We start from the raw sequence: 21,780 nt of genomic DNA, 5'->3' as shown, positions 1-21,780 counted from the left end.
TACGCATAGGTTCTCTTTATGAGTGGTGCATTGAGATTAGTGATCACGCAAGTTATTTGGTTGACAAGAAAAAATTTATTCATTATTAATAAAGCAAGTTACAATTATCTTCATAGACACTAACTTAACTAATGTTGGTATGAATGGTAAAATAAGATAACTCGACATAACATGGACATTCTAGTTCCCTTACAACATGAAATGTTATCTAATACTATTAAAATGGGATGTCCTTCTAATTACTTAACACCCCTAGATTATTTTCACACAATTAATGGTTCAAGAACTACCCGATAATGACAAACTAAAGTATTTTTCACACTGCACTTTTAAAAGTTTTCTGACTCAGATCAATCATTCCCTATTCATGGTTCAACTCCTAAAGTCCTACAACACTTCATAAATCACAATTCTAATTAGTCCCTTTTACCGTCACAATCTAGCTTTCTTAGTATACAAAATTTTGAAAAAAAGTTCTTACTTTACCGAGGTGTTGGGATCTCACTGGCTTATACTTGCGAACATCAATTGGAATTATAAGGCTCGCGTTTTCTTCATCTGGTCCCTTTTCAACGAGGGTTAACTGGCTGATACGTTCCTTAAGTTCTTGCTTCTGGAAGGTAGATATGTGAATACGATCACGATTTGTTGACCACGATGTTGGTCCACGAGGTTCCGCATTTCCTTCTCGGCCTACGCTGACCTTCTGTATGTTGAGACCTATACGCATGTCGGCATTCCACTTGGCCACATAGCCGCTCTCATTCATCTCACCCCGACCTCACTGGAACTTCCTCTCTTTGGGAACAGCTGGAACAGATCTGAAGCAAACCCAAAAGCCTCTTTTTTTTTTTTTTCTGCCAAAAATTATATTCTTCCTCGATGACCTTCACACGACACCTCAATTCCTCTGCACTCTGTTCCGACGCTTCTTGTTCTCGTCCACAGGAGATACCCCCCCCCCCCCGCAACATACACCCTTGCTTGCATGATGGCCTCAGGTCATGATTTAATCTTCTTATCTTGTCTGGGATTTTAGCCTAATGTTTGCATACTAACACGTACTTCACCCATTTCTAAATTGCTTCCCCCCCCCTTTTTTTTTGGCGGCCATGGGACCAGATCGTAATCTGGTCCCATGGCCACCAGACATTAGACACATTCCTTAGACACCTAAACAAACAACACAAACGCATACAATTCGCAATTGAAATTGAAAAACACAACACACTTCCGTTTCTGGATACACTTGTCACACGTCTTCCCTCTGGCAATCTTTCCTTCACTGTTTACCAGAAACCGACACATACGGGACAATATATATACACATAAACTCTTACCACCACCACCGAACACAAAAACTAGGTGTCATCAACACGCTAAAAAACAGGGTGCAGATGATCTGTTCCAACGAACAGGCACTAAAAGATGAATTTAAAATTATCTTTAATACTTTTAAAAAAAAACGGATACAGCCAAAAACACTATTAACAAAATTCTCTACAAAACCTCAACAAGAAACAAAGACAAACCAGACTACAGTAAAACTAAAAGCATTCCCTACATTAAAGGAACATCAGATAAAATAAACAGAGTACTATGAAAATACAACCTCAAAGCCACCTTTAAACCTCCTGCAAATTAAAAAGCTTACTCAACTCATCCAAAGATACACTCCCCCCACTAGCCCACCCTGGAGTATACCGGATTTATTGTACTTGCAACATACTATATATAGAGAAACAGGATGCACAATTCCTATCAGACAAAAAGAACATAAACAACACATTAAATATAATAATTATGGTGAAGCTGGCCTTTCTGATCATGCCCTGAATTCCTTACACAGAATTGACTGGAAAAGCACTAGCTGTCTACATCGCACTAAAACATGGTATAAATGAAAAGTCAAGGAAGCATGTGAGATTATTATCAACCACCCCAACCTGAACAATAATGATGGTCTAAAATATCAAACATATAGAAGGTATATATTCGACCCATGGAACGTTCCTCACTAAGGAACAACTATAAACAGGACTATAGAAAATAAAATCCAGTATCTTAAAAGTAAAAATAAGAATTGTAACACTAAAAATAGGACATCACTGTTTCTGAAAGAATGTTTATTCCTGTCATCGTAAATAGAATTTAGCTTGATGTAATTTTTTATTTTATTTTATTTATTTATTTTTTTCACTAGAGGTCATGCCAGTAGAATAACATGTGATCAAATCATTGTTTCTTTAGCTTACAGTTAATAATGTAACTAAGCTTGTCTTGTACATATTGATGTATGCTCCAGATGATGATCTTGATGTGAAGATCGAAACGTCGGGATAATAAAAAAGTTTTTTTAACACGGTTGTAAATTCCATAAATTTTAAAATGAATCTTATACAACCAGTTCCCTAAACAGTATCCATATCATCTTTTAATGGTGTGATGCAATCCTGGTTACCTTCACTGCTTCCAAAACACAGTTCTGTCCTTTTTCTTACAAAGTTCTTCCCTTGCTTTTGATAATAGTCAACTCAAGAGTCAAGACCAGCTCACGTTTAATGAACCAACACCTCCACTTTCCTGGCACAAACACATCACATCACAAAAACAGAAGATAATAATAATGTTTGTAGTGACAAATTGACTGCATAATTACTAAAGTTTAATATGCACATTAATTTTCACTCTATCTTTCAGAGTGACAGAAACTGGAGCAACTCGGAGAATGGATTAGCTGAATGATCTTTGAACAGAAACATTTGTAGAAGTTTTAGGAAACATTATTAACAAACAGTAACAAATGCACAGAAAAAATTAGAAATAAATCTTTTTAAAAGACAAGACTTACAAACTCAAGGGCTATACAAGCTTGTCCAGAGAAGCTTTTTTCAGACATCCAATGCCCACAATAGGATTTGATTCACCAACCCCTAGGTTGTGGGTTGGTGAATGAAACCAGGCCAGCATGGTTGGTCAAGTGGACTGGCATATTCAAAGAAATATGCGATTGTCTGGATATCAGCATAGGTAAAGAACAATCTATTATGCAAGAAATGAATAGGCTTTTGTATATCAGTTGCACTGAAACTGACATCTAACTCATGAATATTACAAATGAAAATCAGTGTTTAAAGCAATGACAGCAGATATTTTTCAAAGTTTTGTTTGTCTGTGCAATCCATGATTTTTCAAATCAAAAAGTAATGAAATATATTGTTCCATCAACAGAACTACAAGAAGACAGGTTTTGTCATTTCAATAATGCCATCACTGATCAAGGAAACAGAACACTGTTGCACTAGTAAGAAAGATCAGATTAAAATCTGTTCCACTGTTACATACAGTAAACAATCAAAAAGGAAATATGCACCCAAATGTAAAATGAGTAAGAAAAACCACAGAATGAGAACAGGCTTTAAAGCCAAATCTTATCAAATGCACTGGCAATATTACAAGCTTCCTTGATCCTTTCCATGGTAGCCATAAAATAATCAACAGTAATTGAATCCATACCAGTGATTAGATGGAAGAAAAAGTTAACTATATAGATTTCACTATGATTTTAGAAATGATCAAAGGAAAAATGCTAAAACAGCTGTTCAATGGTAGAGTTCCTCTTTTCAGTGTGACCAGTTTCCAACATGGGCAATGTTAACAGAAAAGAAGACTGAAAAAGTTATACAAAATAGAGCACAGATTTTTCAAGACCAACTGGCGGGATATTCCTATGACCGTTAGTATCTATTCCATTTTTCTAATTTTTTTTAAATGAAACATCACAGGAAACATAATGTAACATTTCACATTTCATAGAAGATGATTTAATGTATTTAGATCATTAATGCAAAAACTGGAAGAGAAGAATGATGCAAGAGTCAGCTTTTTTAAAAAAAATAGCAAATTGACAAGAGCCTAAATTTAGAGCTCAATTGGCCAGATAAAACTACTTAAATTTAGTATATAGATATATATATATATATATATATTCTTTTTACAGCTAAATATATTAAAATTAAAGTTCTGGAAGTGGAATTGCCTGGTTATTGTTACCTGGCCACTCTATGGGGGGGAAAAATCTATGATAATATAGTAAAAAATTAATTCCAAAACACAAAATCTTCAGATGACTGCATCTAAGTCCTCAGAACAATAACATGTTACAGCACAAAGAAGTAGTTCCAAAATATAATTTAAAATTTTAGTGAATTATCCTTTAGAAGCAAGGAAAACTTTTCACTATCTTTGCTCCATTTTTCATATATCTGTTAAAAAATAACAGAGATATTTTCTTAGGGGACACCTCCTTTTCTGAGGTTAGTTAATCTTGATTTCTGATATTTTGTAACTTAGCACATTACTGCCCGTGACAAGATCAAATCAAGTTCTTGGCAATGACTGGTGCTATTTTTTTTTTCAGTGCATCCTTTCTCTCATTTACAAATATAACTGCACTTTATTTAAATATACTATTAAATAAAAAAAATATTTTCAGCACTATTATATATTATCTTGACTAAAACCATAAATTTAAAATTTTTGAATAAATTGAAAAACTTTAAAATTATATTTCATACATCATTATTTAAAATTTAGAATAAAATTTAAATGATATATTACTTAAGATAGACCTGGCACTTTTATAAATTCCCACGACAGCAGTGCTGCAAGCCCTTCAATTTTATAGATATGTGTGTATATAGGTATAGGTGATACAAAGGTTACATATTTGAGACTTTTAAATTGCTGATAGGTAGACACTGGGAAGTTCTTTCACTTGATGGAACCGGAGGAAGAAACGAGGACAAGGAGCCATCTCTGAAAGTTATGAAAGAAAGCTGGGAGCAAGAGGGTGAGGAGTGATTTCTTTGAATGGAGGGTGGTTGAACCATGGAATGCATTGCCTGATAGTGGTGAGAGTACAAACGGTCAATGAGCTGTAATGATGACTGTATTTTCTAGAAATGGGCCTCCCATGACGAGTCTTTTGACTCCATGAAGGCCTGAATCATAATAATATATTATAAAAACTGTGTATGTATATATACAGTATATATTGCAGTTTAATATCCTTCCCTGTTTCATTCAAAGCATACACCATACATAAACCTGGTGAAGTTAGGGCTGATATACGAACAAAAAATATAACAATAATGAATAAATAAAATCCATTGAAGGATGTAATTCAAACTGAACCCAGCAGATCACTAAATGTTATAGAAACTCTTGGTATATTATACTAATAAAATATACACAGATACTTGTACAAGGTATAAATATACTTTGTTCAATTAATTATAAGAAAATTCCTACGATGCAATATCAAAGTAAACCAAATATTCTTTTTCCGGGACAGAATGGGATGCTCGTCAATATTTTAAGGTCTGGTGGTTTATATTTCAACACAAACCAACACTCTCATTCATATAAATAAAACATACCTTCGGGATGCCTATTAAGGCGTATAAACGCATGCTCTTCCAACATTTCAATGTCGCAGAAATCTTGCATCCTTTAAGCTGCAACATCTTCGTAATAAACGTTTTTGTGAGCAGAGAATACTGCATCCTTTGCGTTAGAATATTCCATAGGTACAAAAATATCTATTCATGGAAAACATTTCAAAGTAATCAAAACACTGATTCATCTACCCCGCGAAATGTTTCGTAAGTACGACGAGCAAGTCCGGAAACCCACGTGCTGTTTGCTACTACGGCAAATAATCCAATCCGCAACGGTAAGGGTATAGTGCTGCTCAACGCTGAAAGGTGAAACACACCGAAGCGTCCAACTTCATGTACAGAGAAGGCTACATGCCGTAACAGCCACCCGCCAGACGGCAAGATGCGAAAGTGCTGCCAGCACATAATTGAACGATTGCCTGTACAAAGATGACCCACTCTTTAAATAGAACCACTGCTCACAATATCTCGGCACTTCTTTGGATGTGATGAAAAGGCCAGCTTTCAGGTAAACACGCAAATGGCAGGCATGCTCTTCCAGGATTCGAGAAGCCTGGTAGTTATTATACATTAGCGAAGTACATTTTGTTCTTCCTTGTTCGCTAGACATGGGCTGTGCACAGGATATACAATAATTCATTAATAAAGGTTCTGGTAGAGTGATGAGCAACGTCACGTGGCATTCGATTGGTGTCACGGATAACAATTGTTCATGATAACGCGCAGACGATACTAACATGGAATAAAAATAAAATAAAACACACGCACTTTCCTTTTTACAGGATAATTTAATATTTGCTATCTTTATGTTAGTAATTTCCTTAGTTATCGGTCAAAAAGTTTTATCTGCTGTTTGATAGGCTATTTCGTGATGAATTGATAGTATCGATTGTTTCTAGAGATGCAGTCCACTCCCTTAAAGGATTAGCACGTTTGATACATGACATACTTCAGCCTTTTGTTATGAGGAATACTACCTTTGTCTTTAGGAAACAAAGAAAGCAGAAGAAACTTTTAACACATCAGCTATGACTAAACATATAAGACTGCTAACCGCGATAATTCCACAGGGTATGGTAGTCTTATTCTAATTGGCGTTCATTTTCCAAGATGAACCTTATGTTACTTGATAAGCTGGAAAAGCAATCCGTAATATCGTAGAAAAATGAGCCAAATAACATACCAGTAATTATATTTCTTAACTATTATTTCGTAAAAAAAAAAATAATTTATCCCTCGATGAGTCGACTCCAAAAGGTGTTGTATAATAAATAATATTCGATGGGAAAACACAAGTTCACAAAGATCGCCTTCTTTAAGAAGACAGGACGTAGTTAGAAGTATGAATAACTGATTTCATAATTTTTAATAAACGCTCTGCTTTTCGAAATTATTTATAATAAATTAATTCGTTAGATTTTACGATAACAAAATTTAGGAAATAAATGTGTTTGGCCTTCTAAAAGAAGTACATAATTATATTGATCGAAATTATTAATATGTAACTGCGTACAATTATACGCTAAAACATGTTAATATTATTTTAAGTGACACCATTTGTCTCCAAGTTATTTCCGAATCTTTACTGATTCGGAAATTTTACATCATTACTGATCAAGTTCATATGGCGTCAACCATGTCTACAGTTTTCGCAACAAAATAAGCCAATATAAACCACATATGCTAGGAGATGACAGTTGATTACTGAATACAAAGATTATAAATAAAAACATGTGCTGGAATTTCTCCTTATTTAAGTATGTACTATTATGAAAGCCATTTCTATTAAAAAAATAAAATAACTTTCAATACTACTTAAGCGAACAACAATTTGCTCTCTGCCAGAAAACAAAATTAAATGCTCAACTCGACATTCCCTCCAGGTGGAAAAAGTTTCAATAAAATTCAAGAACAGTCTGAAATCACAAGGCATGTAATCCCCCCGTCACACATACCACAAATAAAATTAATCGCTGATTACGAACTCGTTAAGAGAATATAAAAACAGGCGAGGTACTTATTTCTATTTACACACTGTTATATAAAGGTTATTCAGATAATATGTTACAATAATAACTTAGAATATTTTGGCTTTGGGATACCTAGGGCTGGAGTACGCGGAAAGCGAGACTTGGTTTAACCATTTCTATAAATTTCGCATTTACACACACATTTAAACAATCGATATTCAAAGTTACAATTGTGTGTGTGTAGAGAGTTTGGAGAACAAAGTTCATTATTTGGGGCATAATAAATATCCACAAAACAACGATAAATACATATTCATATAAATTCAAATACCTGTTGCAAATGTTGCATATTATCAAAGGTACTTAAGATTATATATATATGACACTAAACTTGAAAAAGTTGACTACGAGGTTAGCAATGCAATATTGCAAAGAGCGCCAGTTAGGGATGAAAGAAATGCACAACCTACCTGGTTTTGACTATGATATTACGCTAGCAGTTCCGGGAGAAAGGGGGAGGGGTGAATTTCTAAGGTGGGAGGAGGATTACTAAAGAACAACAAGAGAAAGTATAGGGGAATAAGAGGAACGGTATTTAGGAAAGCGTCAATATGAAAATGAAAGGCTCACTGCTTACATCCTTCCCATTGCTTCATTAGATCATAAGAAGCTCAGTCGATTCCCGTCTATAACGTGAGGAACTTTTATCTGGTCTCTTTCGACTAAAAGTGAGTTAGCCTGTTTCATACGGTGGTAGAGGGTTTTTCGTTCTTCAGAACGGGCAAATCGGCCCCGTGAAAGCCGAAATTTGAAACGTTTTTATGTCACGTTTTGTCCTACCGGCTTACCAGCCCGGAACTTGGGGAGGTTGGGCGCCGGGGAAGCGGAGCCCCCTAATATATATATATATATATATATAGGAGGGCTCAACCCTCCTCCCAAAAGGGACGGGGAAGAACCTCATACATTCGTATGATCGCAAATGCTACATGAGTCGGGATGAGTCACATCATCTCGAGCACCGGGGATTATATTGTCATGAGAAATTAAACTTGAAAAAAAGTTTAGTCTTTCGTTCTAGATAGTGGGGGACGTTTTATTACATTTTATCTATAGTGTTTCGCAAAGGGGATTCGATACCTCTGTCAGCAATGCATCGCTAACCTTAGAATCATCTATTCTGAGGAAAGGAGAAAAAAGTACCCTAGCACAAAATTTATATAAAATAGTAATAAATGCATCTTTCACTCCCAAACCTTTTATCAGTCCATAACACTGGTGTGAGGGTGGGGGTTTAATTCCTCTACAGTAAATTACAGAGTATATTCATCTTTATAATTTATACAAAAAACAGCAAAAAAAATCACAAACTCATTTACTCTTATTTGCTTTCATATTTAACTAAATTATTTTTAATGAGTTTTAAATATATATATAAAAAAAAAAAAAAAAACTCAGAGGCATCCCTAAATTTGGAGGTGGAGTGAATATTATTTTTCCTCCAAGGAAAATACTTATGCTCACCTTCCACTGAGGAGAGGGAGAAGGACTGAACATACTAACATTTTTTACGGGACAGAAAAATACCTAGTTACATTGCTGTTCCCTCGTGGTGGATACCTAAAGTATGCATTCCGAGTTAAGACTTCGCACAGTTGTGGTGTAACGAACTCCGTTTGCAATGGATTTCTGTGTGATTGACCATTACCTCCGTCGTAAGAGTACGGAGATTTACTAGAATTCCTGTCCATAGTAACTCTGTCATTGCCGGTTCCCAAGCTCGGATGAGAAAGGAGGAGAGAGTTGCACTTGTGGCTAGCAACCACAATACATCAAAAATCTCGCGCAACAGAAACCTCAAGTATTGAGGGCCCTATGCTCCGCAGCGAGTGAAGAGGATAAGTAAGTACTGTCCATGGTATGAGTAAGTACTGTACTGTTCAATCTCCTCAAAGTTTTCCTTGCAACAGAAATAAACATTCGATAGCTTACATAAATTGTTTTCTTTACATTGTGGCCATTTAAACAGCTTCAGTCATAAATAATCAAATTTTCATTATTTTATTTTTCCAATCATGAACGATATCCATTTCTAAAGGCAATTTAAAGTTTTGAATTAGGGTATTGGGTAGGATGTTTTGACAATGTCTACATGATCAAGACGTGATCTTCTGTTATCATGAACTTATCTTTAGGTAGTATCCGCATCCTTTGTGTGGAATTATAAAACACTATTTTGCAGCCTCTTTCTTATCGAATGTCAGATTATATCAGGAACAGCATTCACAGTGCGTGTAGATCAGTGCACACGATTCTCTGTAATCAAGAATTTACACACGAGCCCACGAAGCGCACTTACACGGATAGCTCAAAATTTGAAACGAAATCGCAAATATTAAATAAATTTTAATTTAACTATGTTACTTATAAATAATTATCTGGGAAGCAGGTGTAATCACAAATAATCAAAACTACAACCCATTACTTCATTAAACTATTAGATCGCTTTAAACAAAACGTTACAAGCATTCATGCCTTTCACAGCATCTCGAACCCGCTGCTTTTGGGCGAAAAGGTGGTTTTTACCAACTGAGATAGTGAGGATAAGTAAAATTGTTGAAATATTCCCGTATTTATTTTGACAACAAATTAGAATTGTGAAAATAATTCAAGCGCATATACTAAGAAATCTGTGATTTCGATCTCTAAAGCAGTAGAGGATAAACGTTGATTCTCTTCAGTCATTAAATATTTTCTTAAAATGCAGCACGGCTATTCGGAAGAATATGCCTTTGGCGTAATCTTTTATCATTTGGTGACGAATAATAAACGATCCACATTTCTTCAAGATTACAAACGTAACTTAACACATTTACACTGATAAATTGAAAGTAAGTTCTTTTTCACGGGAGGAAAACGCTGCCTTTTTATTTATTTATTTATTTTTATATAGGACTATGGGGACCAGTTTAGATTCCTCATGTCCTAGAAATTCGAACCCATATCTTTCTAATCAGAAAGCGACGACCTTTCGACATACAGAGACGTACTGCCTGTTGGAAGTAATCAGATGATGATCAGGAACAATGGTCATGGACTTGTTTAAATTCTGGATGGGGAGTATCACTAGAGGAACAAATTTTTTAAAGATTCTGGATGAACTCCCATGTAAGACCGCAAACATACAGTACATTATTAAGATATATATTGTCGGCCGAGTGGTTAGCATATCCGCTCTCCTGCCAAAAGGCTGTGGGTTCGAATCCCACCATGGGCATGGATGTTTGTGATTGTCTGTGAAAATACTAGTGGTGGTGGTAGGCAGTAGCTGATGACGGAGAGATGTAGAGTAGGTGCCCTCCCTCGATGAGTCTTAGGACCCCCTGGAGGTGTTGTATAATAATAATATTTTCGTATTTTTTACGTAATTCGAAAATCCTGCTCTAGAAACCAAACATGAAACGTTTTCAGGCCGCTTCAGGCGTCCAATGAGCGAAGCGGTGATCTAACACCGGCGATGAAATTTATCCCCCACCTAAACACAGTCACAAGCATCCATGCCCATAGCTAAATTCAAATCCGCAGCCTGTTGACTGGAGAGTGGATACGCTAACCACTCAGGCAACAGGAAAACAAATGAATGGATCATAGAAAGGAATTATAGGACTTTAATACTTCTTAAGGGAAGTGAAGGAAGAAAGCACAAAGAATGGAAGGACTTTTCAAAACAGTAACACAGGATGAGAAACGGTAAAGTGGTAGATCCCTAATGAAACAGATGACGTATCAGAAGTGACTGATATTAAGAGTTAAAGGTTCAAGAAAAGCCCACTGAGGAACGGAATGACCATAAAAACGCTAAATGGCGAAAATAGGACTCCGTTTAGTCTTATAAATTCACTTTCAGAAACTTCTGTTTCTTAATGCAAACGTAATTTGTTTTAATGGGTTGAAAAACGGATATTTCATCCTTTGCTAAACTGCAGGTACAGCAACCTTATAAGTCAATGTGCTATAATAGGACGATATATATGCAGGGCCAGACTTATGCACAGACGAACCAGACTCTAGCTGGGGCCCCGGAAGCGCCCTCGAGAAAAATGTAAGTACGGCCGTGTATGTGTGTGTATATATATATATATATATATATAGAAAGTTTTTTACCTTGGGTATAATATATGTTAAAGATACCAAGCTATTTTAAAACTAGTTTTTACTCCATTTCCCATACACACACACACTACCCTGCCAAAAGTATCCGGACACACCCCTAGATATAATGTACTGGTCTCCTATAAATCACTGCATGGGATCTGCTATAAAAAAAATAAAAAAAAGGGTAACAGACATGCAAGCTAGCGGTTTTGCAGAACACAGCTGGCCAGCATACCCAAGACACGTCAGTTAAGTGATTTTGAATGAGGCATGATCATTGGGTGCCGTATAAGTGGCAAGTCCATCTGTGAGATCAGTGTTCTGACCGGGCATCCACGATCCACCGTACATGAAATTGTACAGAAATACGAGAGGCAAGGTGCTACAACGGTCGTACCATGATCAGGAAGACTCTCATATCCTTTTGTACCGGTCCCACGAAGACTCGTAGGACCACTCTTCAGGCCATCACAGCTGTTGTATCAGTGGACCTGACTCGTTCTCCGTCCACCTGCCAGTGTGGCCCATCAACAGGAACAGCACAAATAGTGCTCTTCATGAGGTGGGGGTTTTCGGGAGGGGGGGGGGGTAATAAGAGGAAGGAGATATTCTGAAACGCTGTATACGCCCGTGCAAGCCACCACACCAACCACCATCAATTGTTGGAGCGTTTGAAGACCAAATTGCAACGTATCCCACCAGAACAGTGTTAGCAATTTGTAGACGGCCTTCTACGACGTGTTGCAGTGGTTAATGCTGCAAAGGGTAACCCAACATGTTATTGAATGCATCCAATCATGTATGGCCTGCCAGAAAAGTGATATCCGGATACTTCTGACAGGGCAGTGTGTGTATGTTACTCCACTCAATGATGCTGGATCCTGATCGAGATTTTGTTTACAATATAACATTTATTATCACTCATTTTAATGCCACTTGACACGTATTCGAGGATAGCATACATATTTAAGGACTCGAACATAATGTATGAGAAACATCAGAACTACTGATGGTAATAAAATAAAAATAAATAATGCTATTATCACACAAAAATAATAATAATCTCACCAGCAATTATTATGCTGGATGATAGAACATTCAAATCTGCCTCCTAAGCTGGTTAACAATTCATAAACGCTGTTTCCGTGTTTCTCATATTTCTTTTCATCGTCCGAAGTATAAATTGACATAGTGAAAATCCTGAGTTTCAAACTTTGAAGTGCGAGGTACAGGATTAAGAATAGCATCTTCTCAGAGAGCCAGTTAGAGAACGCCCAAAGGCATATGCATTTTTAATGGCCGGGCGTTAGCATCGGAGAACGACACATGTCATGTGTGAGCAATAGACAGCATGTACGATATATTTAAACTGTTAGACATGACAGCATTAACTAGAAGAGAAACTGAGACCACACAAGGGAGATTTCATTCATAAATACATAATGAGAAAATATGCAGGTTTTTCTTATCGTTCGACACATACCTAAAACTCGAACATCGACAAAGGCACACCGCAGGGCTATTAATTCTTCTAAGAGTGATGGCTTTGAAGCCCAAGGTAAAAAAAAAAAAAAATTACTGTCATTTTCCTCAGAGAGAGAACGAATGGCTGCGTCTTTTCAAAAAGTATGGCGACTATAAGAGCAGAAGTCATGAACTGGGAAGTACAATTCTCAATGCACAACTACTGTGTCTTCTTATTTCTCTAGAAAGATATGCTAGACAAGCAGCACTACATCATTTGTATCATCTCGTGCAATACCAATCTAAATACTATAAAGTCTGATGGTACTACCGCAAAATGACACACGCAGGAAAGCCATTATTGAACAACTGATATTACTCAACAAATGCAATATTATCGTAGAATGGAATCTCTTGGCTAGGTAATTATGTATACATAAATGCATGTACATAACAGGAAGACCGGGAGAGAAACAATTTTATTAGTTATTTTAACCTGAATTTAATTATAATTAAATGATTCATTACGGCAATCGATATTAAAGAACATAATTAGTTTGTTTCATGTCGTTCTTTATCAAGCTCTGATAGACCAAAAGAAATATACGTACTTCATTTGTAGAGAAAGATAATTAGACATTCATTATAAAGAATGTAATTTATTACGTATAATAATATTTGTTGGTTAAATTGAAGATCAGTGGAACAGTTCCTCAGAGAACAGCGAAATGCAGCGTATACTGCTGAATGATAGCAGTGAGACTAACATTATTATTATTTTTATGTGAATCCTACCCAAGAGAGGCAATTAAACATTTAGCACTTTAATACCATGGGTGGGTTAAAGGTCAGAAAAAATTATAATCCTGTTCTAGAGACCAAACACAGTACTTTGCCACTTCAAGCCTCCAAATAAGCAGAGTGGTGATGGTTTCGTGTGGGGTAATGAAAATTTATCTACCACCTAAAAGGCATTCGCAAAACATCAATGCTCTATTTCTAGATTTTAACTTTTTCACGGGATACTGTCAAAGCACTGCCCCACCGAACTATCATGCCTCTATTTTGCTCCAAAAAAATACGAGTGGCTGCTGGTCAACATCTATACAAATTTCGGCTGCAACCAACAATTTCCTTCCATCAACCTTCCTTAAATGGTTGTTCCTGCCAGGAAAGAAGGAACGTGGATATGTTTCCTGAACAGCAGGTGGTAAACTAGCTATCCTTTCTCCTTATCCACACCTTCACCCAAGGAGCACCGTTATAGATTTTGCGACTTCTCTTGTATACTCGTATAACCAGGGCGATAGCAAACGAACTTGGATTCTCCTACAATCTTATTGTAAACTCAACGTTGCGAGTTTCTGGTAACACTGAGGGTTGTCATTGTTAAATCCTCGATGCTTTATTCGATTACGATTATCAGTCGGGATAAAAATAATTTGTGGAATTTCATAAAATAGTTTTAATTAATCTATATCACAAGTGATAAAAAAGTAAAGATGTTTTGTTGATTTTTATTTATTTATTGTTTACTACTGTTTTATGTAAAACTTGAAAAACCTTGTTTAGGTTATTTGTGTGGGCTTTTAAATGTCGAAATAATGTGACACGAGATTATTCGACACGGAAGAGTGTCAAAACGTGATATATATATATTTTTTTTGGGGACGATTTTATCTAGTGTTGAAATGAAATAGCACTTCTAGAGGTAAATAACGTCATCAATTATGAAATGAGTGTTTTTGAATAGAAAACAAAATGTATATATTATTAGACAAAAAAAAAAAAAAAGAAGGAATAACAATATTTTAAAAGAACTAAAAATCAGTAGAAGAACAACTAAATAAAAATAAACAAAACTAGATACAACGTATAAACCAAATGGCCGACACTCTATATCATAAACAATCAATAAAATATAAACCAACTAGGAAGAGAAGGACGGGTAGACTCAAAAGAGGTTACTAGATTAAAAATTAGACCGGCACAGATCACAAGGTCTATTTCCGTATTTAGTGTCATGATGATGGCAAAATTCACACTAAATATGATTTAGTACTAATTAAAAAAAAATTCTCAGATGGTCTAAAATAATTAAATAAAATTTGCTTAATATAAAAAAAAAAAAAATTGCTTCGCCTCCTTTCTTTAATGTAGTTTAACGAATGGTTACATTCAAAATAATTCTCAACTAGTAACAGTTCTTCCGCTAAGTACAACATAAACATACAAAAAGACAATCGGTACATCTGCGGATTTGTTCTAGGCCACACAGACAGCAGTACTCTCGAACACAACCGCCAGTGTTTGAATGCAATTACGAAACGAAAGTGAACTCGCAAGATAAAAATCCTGTAATACCGGTGTATGTGTTCCAGGTCCTCTGGTAGCATTTTAATGATATGCCAGTCGGCAGAAAGTGAAGCGCTGAGTGATTCTCGATGTGTATAGAAGCTGCACACATCACTGCCGTAATCACCAAACCATGAACAAACGCATTATTCTAAGCGATGCATTAAATCAACAAAATAGAAACGATGCTATGAAAACGAGACGGTCAACTGATAATTTTAAAGGCAAGAGTTGATCCCTAACCTCGTTATCGAAACCAAAGAGGCAAACAGAATTTCTGTACTATTAATTCCGCCATTGCAAGTTGAAGCGATTTGGATTCAGCGTATAAATACTCTTCTCGCACTTCCGCCTTCTTTGAGAAGCGACGATGACATGCTAATTATATACTACAAAAAAGAATAATAGGTATCAAATTCTGAACACTAAGTTCGAGGTTCTTATATCATCTGACTTGTACTTTTGTCAACTGCGAACTCAACCGTTCGAGCTCCAACAGCGCTTCAAGGTTGATAGTTAATTTCCTGAGAAGTCTTTGCATTTTAACAAAAATGAGATCGTATAGAATGTTTCAATTTATTTCACAAGTTCAACTCTTAGAACTAGTATTCCTTCCCCGCCCTCCACTGAAGCTGCAGCCATATCAACTGAGTTTAACAAACGAAATAAAGGAGACTCAGTACACGACGTATTATATATTGTCTAATCATTGCAAATAACCCACAGACACCGTAAGCAGTGGATCTAACGTACGACGTTTGCGGACTGAGTTGTGGAGTTAAAAGAATTTATGCACAAAATGAACTTTGACTTAATGTTGTGACTGACGTATGAGCTACGTGATCGCAATAAAGATCAAGTGATGATAAACAATATTCAAAAATAAAACTGTATGACATATAAAAGTGCTTCTGCTTGTTCAAACAAACAGTACACCATCAATAAACTCACTCGCGTGATCCAAATGCAACAAAACTACTTTACATAAATGTAGCTTTAAACGAATACCAAATTTTGGGTTGTGGGCACAGCTACCACCTCAAAATCTGCAGTAACCCAGAGTCTCTAACTTGATTCTTTTTTTTTTTTTTTTTTTTTTTTTTTTATGCGAAATTCTGTTAATATATTTATTCGTTGTTTCAGTATCTTTTGTCCTCCAATTTTTGAACAAATATGGTGACATTTTAGATAATCAGCTGTAATCACAGCAGTTCAGTTCCATAAAGGTGAGTTATGGTCGAGTATTACCGAAAGAAACTGCAGCAAAGTCAGAGTATGTCGGTCATCAGACCGAATTCCTTGAATGGAATTTTTAAAAAAATCGAAATAGATTACCATATCTGACTGCGGCTTTTTCCAGATGGCCTGGTATCTTTGTCCATTTTCAACTGGTAAGAATATTACATGACATACATCGAGAGAATAAATGGAAAGAAAGGCCTGGCAGTCTCTTCTAAAATTTAAGTATGCCTTTTAGTTAGACAACATAAATTAGATAAATTCTATTCTAACACAAAATGAAATACAAGAACAACCAATAAAAGAGAGCAGAATATATGATTCTGAAAACTGAAAAACATAAGCAAAAAGAAATAAGATTAAAAATATACAAAGTTGTTAGACCGCACTAAATACGCAGAAGAAAGAAAAAAAAAACGCGTGTGGAAATAAACAGAAATTAGAAAAATGAATGAAACTATTGAGATGAAAACATTAAGAAAATCTGAAGGCATAGCAATTATTCACAAAATTATGAACATACAAATCAGATAGTTGTAAAATAGATCCAATAAATGATTAGATCCGACAACGAAAAGTATATTGGAAAAATTATAAAAATATGTAGGACAACAGGTGGAGCTGAAACAGAAATGATTTTGAAAATAACACCACCACCAATAACTGGGTTTAATAGTGGGGAAAAAAAGTATAAAAAGAGCATAACGAACTCCCCCCCCTCCCTTTTAATAGGAATACGTTGCGATTCTTTATATAATGCGGATGTGTGCGCATGCTACCAGATTGGATACAATACTTCCGATTTTTCACCTAGAACAATATAAGTCTATTCTTTCTTTTAGGGTTACACGGTGATCAGCATTCATATTTATAAATTTAGGGACACAAAAACACACGTGTTGAAAAGATTATTTTAATAATTACTAATAAAAGAATTTATTTATTTTATTTATCCTATTTTATTTTAATTTATTTAATTGTTTATTTTATTTTATTTTTTTATGCTATTTCATTTAATTATCGCTAGAGGTCAGGCTAGAAAAAAGATTAATTAACAAGGTAGATTTAATTTACCGGTTTACAGGACTAGAGCATGTAGCTGAGTTCCCTATAGGCATGTATCCTTCTGATGACGACCTCCACAGGGATCGAAACGTCAAGAGTTATTATATTAGTAATTAGGAAAATAATCTTTTCAACACCTGTTTTTGTGTCCCTAAATTTATAAATATGAATATAAGTCTATGTAGATATATTACATATATTTCCAAATCTAAGAATTAAATGCCAGCAGTTTTATTTCAATAAAAATTCGGTAATTGATGCAGTGCTTTTATACTAAAAAAAAATACACTGACAGTATATTAGCACTATGGGTGGGCTAAATTTAAGAAATTACTTTTTTCTTTTTTTTTTTTAAATTCCCAAATGAAGACTGGTGGGTCAGTGGAATGCATTGTCTGAGTGGCTTGTGAGAGTGTAAATGGTAAAATGATTTAAGGCTTAAATTTTAAGCAATGGTACTTAAGTGTGTGGCCTGGAACTTGCCTCTTGAGATGAGTCCTCTAACTATGAAGGTTTTATGATAATTTCTTCATATGCAGTTGTCAAACATATTACTATTTTGCTTTAATTTGCAATTAAAATATGAATAGTCCACATTTTTCTTAATTTTGTTTAGTATTTATTTTCGAATAGCTATCTGGGGAAATTTGTGCCAAACATTCTGGGGGGAGGGAATCACTGATTTTATGTAAGTCTTCGCTTCTTGGTGCAAAAAACAACACCTTAGAGGCTCTCTCTGTAAAAATGGTAATATGATCTTCATCTAGCTCTCCTGTACTGGTTCAGCATCCACCATCAAATTTTCATCAGTCCAAGACGGGTTGAGTTCATTGATTAGGGGTTATAGCAATTAATACAACTGACTCGCCATTCATGCGTTGCATCCCTACATGCCCATATTATGTCTGTAGATGTTACGGAGCCTGCTGGCCTGTTTTAAGAGAAGAAAAACTCGAGTTTCCGGAAGAAAAAAATACTCCACTTCCGTATGAAGTCACTAACCCACCTTACCTGAAAAGTGCTTATAAATGTTCTTCGTGTCAAAGACAGGACTCGAACCAAAGTCTTTCCAACCAAAGAGCTCCGTTAAAATCAACTGAGCTACGGAGGATCTGGTTCAGCATTAGTACTATGATTAAATCAGGTAAGTACGGTTTCCAGCTTCGTGCTTAGTTTTAATGTACCCACGACACCCATTACAGTTAAGAACAAGCGGTTCCTACAATAGCAGGTAATTCGTAACTACTGCAACAAAAATTTAAGCATTTAGCAAAGCAAAAAAACGGGACACTTCCGCAAGTAGCATATTGGAACTGAACTTCGCAAAATATAGACTGGTTAAGGAAGCCAGACGATTTTTTAATGCGCTTGATAATTCAGTATAGCATTTTTTCCATTTATATTTCGATAAGTTATAAACGTAGCCCTTCCGCTACGCCACCATGTTTAGGTAGTAATGGCCACTGTCAGTGCCAGGTTATTTTGCGCCCTAGGCAAAGTTTACAAGTGCGCACCTTATTTCACATACTAAAATATTTCTAATTGACATTAAACAAAATAAAATTGTCTTTCAGGTTAAATTAATATGGCTTTTTTATTTTCTTTTTTTAATTAATTTCAAAATTCTCTGTTATAATTCATTTACAAAAAAAAAAAAAAAAAAAAAAGTTATAAAATACCGAAATTTAATATTTTAAAATGTTAACGTTTTAAAATATTTATCTTAACTGAATTTTAAATAGCGGAAAGTTCAAATCAATTAGGTAAGGAACAAAAAAGAACCAAGAGTTAAATAATAAAATAGTGTGATGTGTGAGGGATGAGGGAAAAGAATCGATACCTAAATCATATATCACTATTTAATTTTGATATTTTAGTAAAGTATGAATAAAACCGCGCGGTTAGCCTAGTGGCTTTGCGCTTCGCAACCATATGCCTGGGGAAGGAGTGTCCCAGGTTCGATTCCCGTTGTAGACGTGAGGAATTTGAGGATCTTCCTCAGGCATAGCCAAGTTAGCCGATCTTGGGCGCGGTCAGTAGGGTTTTTTCCGCCAGTTTATCTGGCGTTTTTCATCCCGCAAACCGGCCCCGTGAACATACGCCTCTACAGTCAATAAAATATCCCCCCCCCAGCGGCAGACCAGGAGACGGGTCGGTTAGGAGTAGTACTAACAAGAAGTCGCATCTAAAGTAACACGCGGACCCTGCATAGGAAGCGGGAATAATGCGTAGAAGAAGAAGTAGTAGTAAAGTATGAATAAAGCATAGTTGGAATTTTGCAACCTGGCGGTTGCCTTGTTTGCCTAAATGGTAGCGCCGGCCCTGTAATGGCAACCTGAGCGATTGTTCTGGTGAATCGGAAGCTAATGGAACACAAGTCCCTTAAAAGCTAATCTAAATGGCAGTGCAATTATGGCATAGCAACAGTAATTATAACGCGAGGGAATGCTATCTTGCTAGATTTACCTATAAAATACCCGCAGAATGCCAGAAAAACTACATACAAATTTCAGTGAGACCTTACTGAGATCTATTACTAAAGTTCTGTGACAAAGTACTGCCGAACAAACTGAGCTGACTGGAAAACTTGCTTGTTGCAATGATTCTGAAGATCCTAAATGACACTCTTTTCCCAGCTATTAGTATATAGCACAGTCATTATTACTACATAACGCAAAACGACTTTTCTAACAAATACTTAATAATAACAAATTCCATAAAAATCACACATTAATTACAGCTATTAATAATTCATGCCGTAAAGCAAGTAATCAGTTCTAAGTCCCAAAACATAATAAAAATAAATAAATAAACCGCTCATCATTCTAGTTGTGAGGAAATTGAGCTGGTCCTAAAAAGGGCTTGGTTAGCTTCTGTATTCAACAGCCGGTGGTAATGTCTCATACTACTGAAAAAAGTAGTTGTAACTTGCTACAAGGAATATTTAAGCCAACTGACAAAATTATACTTAATACTTAAAACCACTTAATTAAAATATATACAGTTTCATTTCATTTACTAAAATGTTGTTCATTAATCATAATAGTAAGTTCATTTGTTTACTAAATAAATTTGAATTTCTTTAAACAGACATTATTTCAGCATATTATTAAAAACCGCGTTAATTCGTAAATCATTATTTCATTAATGAAAAATGCTATGTTCGTCGTAGGGCTAATTCTACACTGACGAAATAGATTACGATCATTCCTGCAATCTTTAATCAGTTCTTTTAACACACCACCCAACAAAAATGCGGTAGAGATTCCTGTGGATTAGGGTTGACATCGGCAACCATTACTTGTTAAGAATGAAATGTAATGAAGACATAACGGTAAAACTATACAAAACATGTGATATACAAGAATACGTTTGCCATAGTAAAGCGTTATGAAAATACAACGCGTATTGCAACTTCCTCTAATATACTTCTCTTATTTATTCACCAACTCTCCAGTATTCAAAGATCTGCAAAAAACTTATGAGTATTGTCTTTTTTTTTTTTTTTTTCTGCATCATATAGTACATTCTTGCTATAAAACTAAATAAAGATAACATACTTATGCAAAAATAAATAAAGTAAACTTACTTGTTTGAGAGATGTTTAACACTGGAAATGATAACAGAATAAGAATGCCTATTTCCCATAGCTCGGAATTATTTTATCCATTAAAGGATTAAGAACGAAAATTCTTAGAACTAGAGCCAAGGCATATGTGTGTGTAGTCTTAACCAATACTAAGTTTCTAGTAATGACTAATCCAGTAATTAGATATAAGCTGCATTGTCCACACACACACTTAAGATTTTTCAAAGAAGCATATCACAGTAAGGCGTAATCTGGAAATTGTATAGCATTAGACATAAGTAGTTAATACGTCGTTATACCTTTCAGCTGACGGGAAATTCTTAAAATGATTTAATTTTGCCGTATGTGCACGCATGTTTCCCAAGGAACGTCTACTGGCCAAAATAGAACGAACTGCCATCTTTCTCCCTGTTGAGGAAGAAAACTTTTCAAGGTTTAAATCTGTGACCTTGTAATAAACACTGCGATAGTATCAAAAAAC

The 21,780-nt window shown here is 35.4% G+C and overlaps 1 protein-coding gene across 3 annotated transcripts in view; it reads right to left on the bottom strand.

Annotated features, from left to right (window-relative positions):
- Positions 1-21,780, bottom strand: part of LOC150109456 (trafficking kinesin-binding protein 1-like) — a 574,911-nt gene that overhangs the window by 231,204 nt on the left and 321,927 nt on the right. The window contains exon 1 of one of the 3 annotated variants that reach the window (XM_090413248.1): positions 5,442-5,812. The exons of the other annotated variants lie outside the window; for them this stretch is intronic. Within the exon in view, the coding sequence (XP_090269374.1) occupies positions 5,442-5,511 (70 nt within the window). The 5' untranslated portion in view covers positions 5,512-5,812. Of the gene's footprint in view, positions 1-5,441; positions 5,813-21,780 lie in introns of those variants that run through there. 3 annotated transcript variants of the gene reach the window in all.

The sequence above is a fragment of the Typopeltis vanoorti genome, chromosome 2 (assembly GCF_054136105.1).
Source record: "Typopeltis vanoorti isolate ZY-2024b chromosome 2, IOZ_Tvanoo_1.0, whole genome shotgun sequence".
NCBI lineage: Eukaryota > Metazoa > Arthropoda > Arachnida > Uropygi > Thelyphonidae > Typopeltis > Typopeltis vanoorti.
Note: the sequence above shows the minus strand (reverse complement) of the source record. Positions and strands in the feature narration are given on the sequence as shown.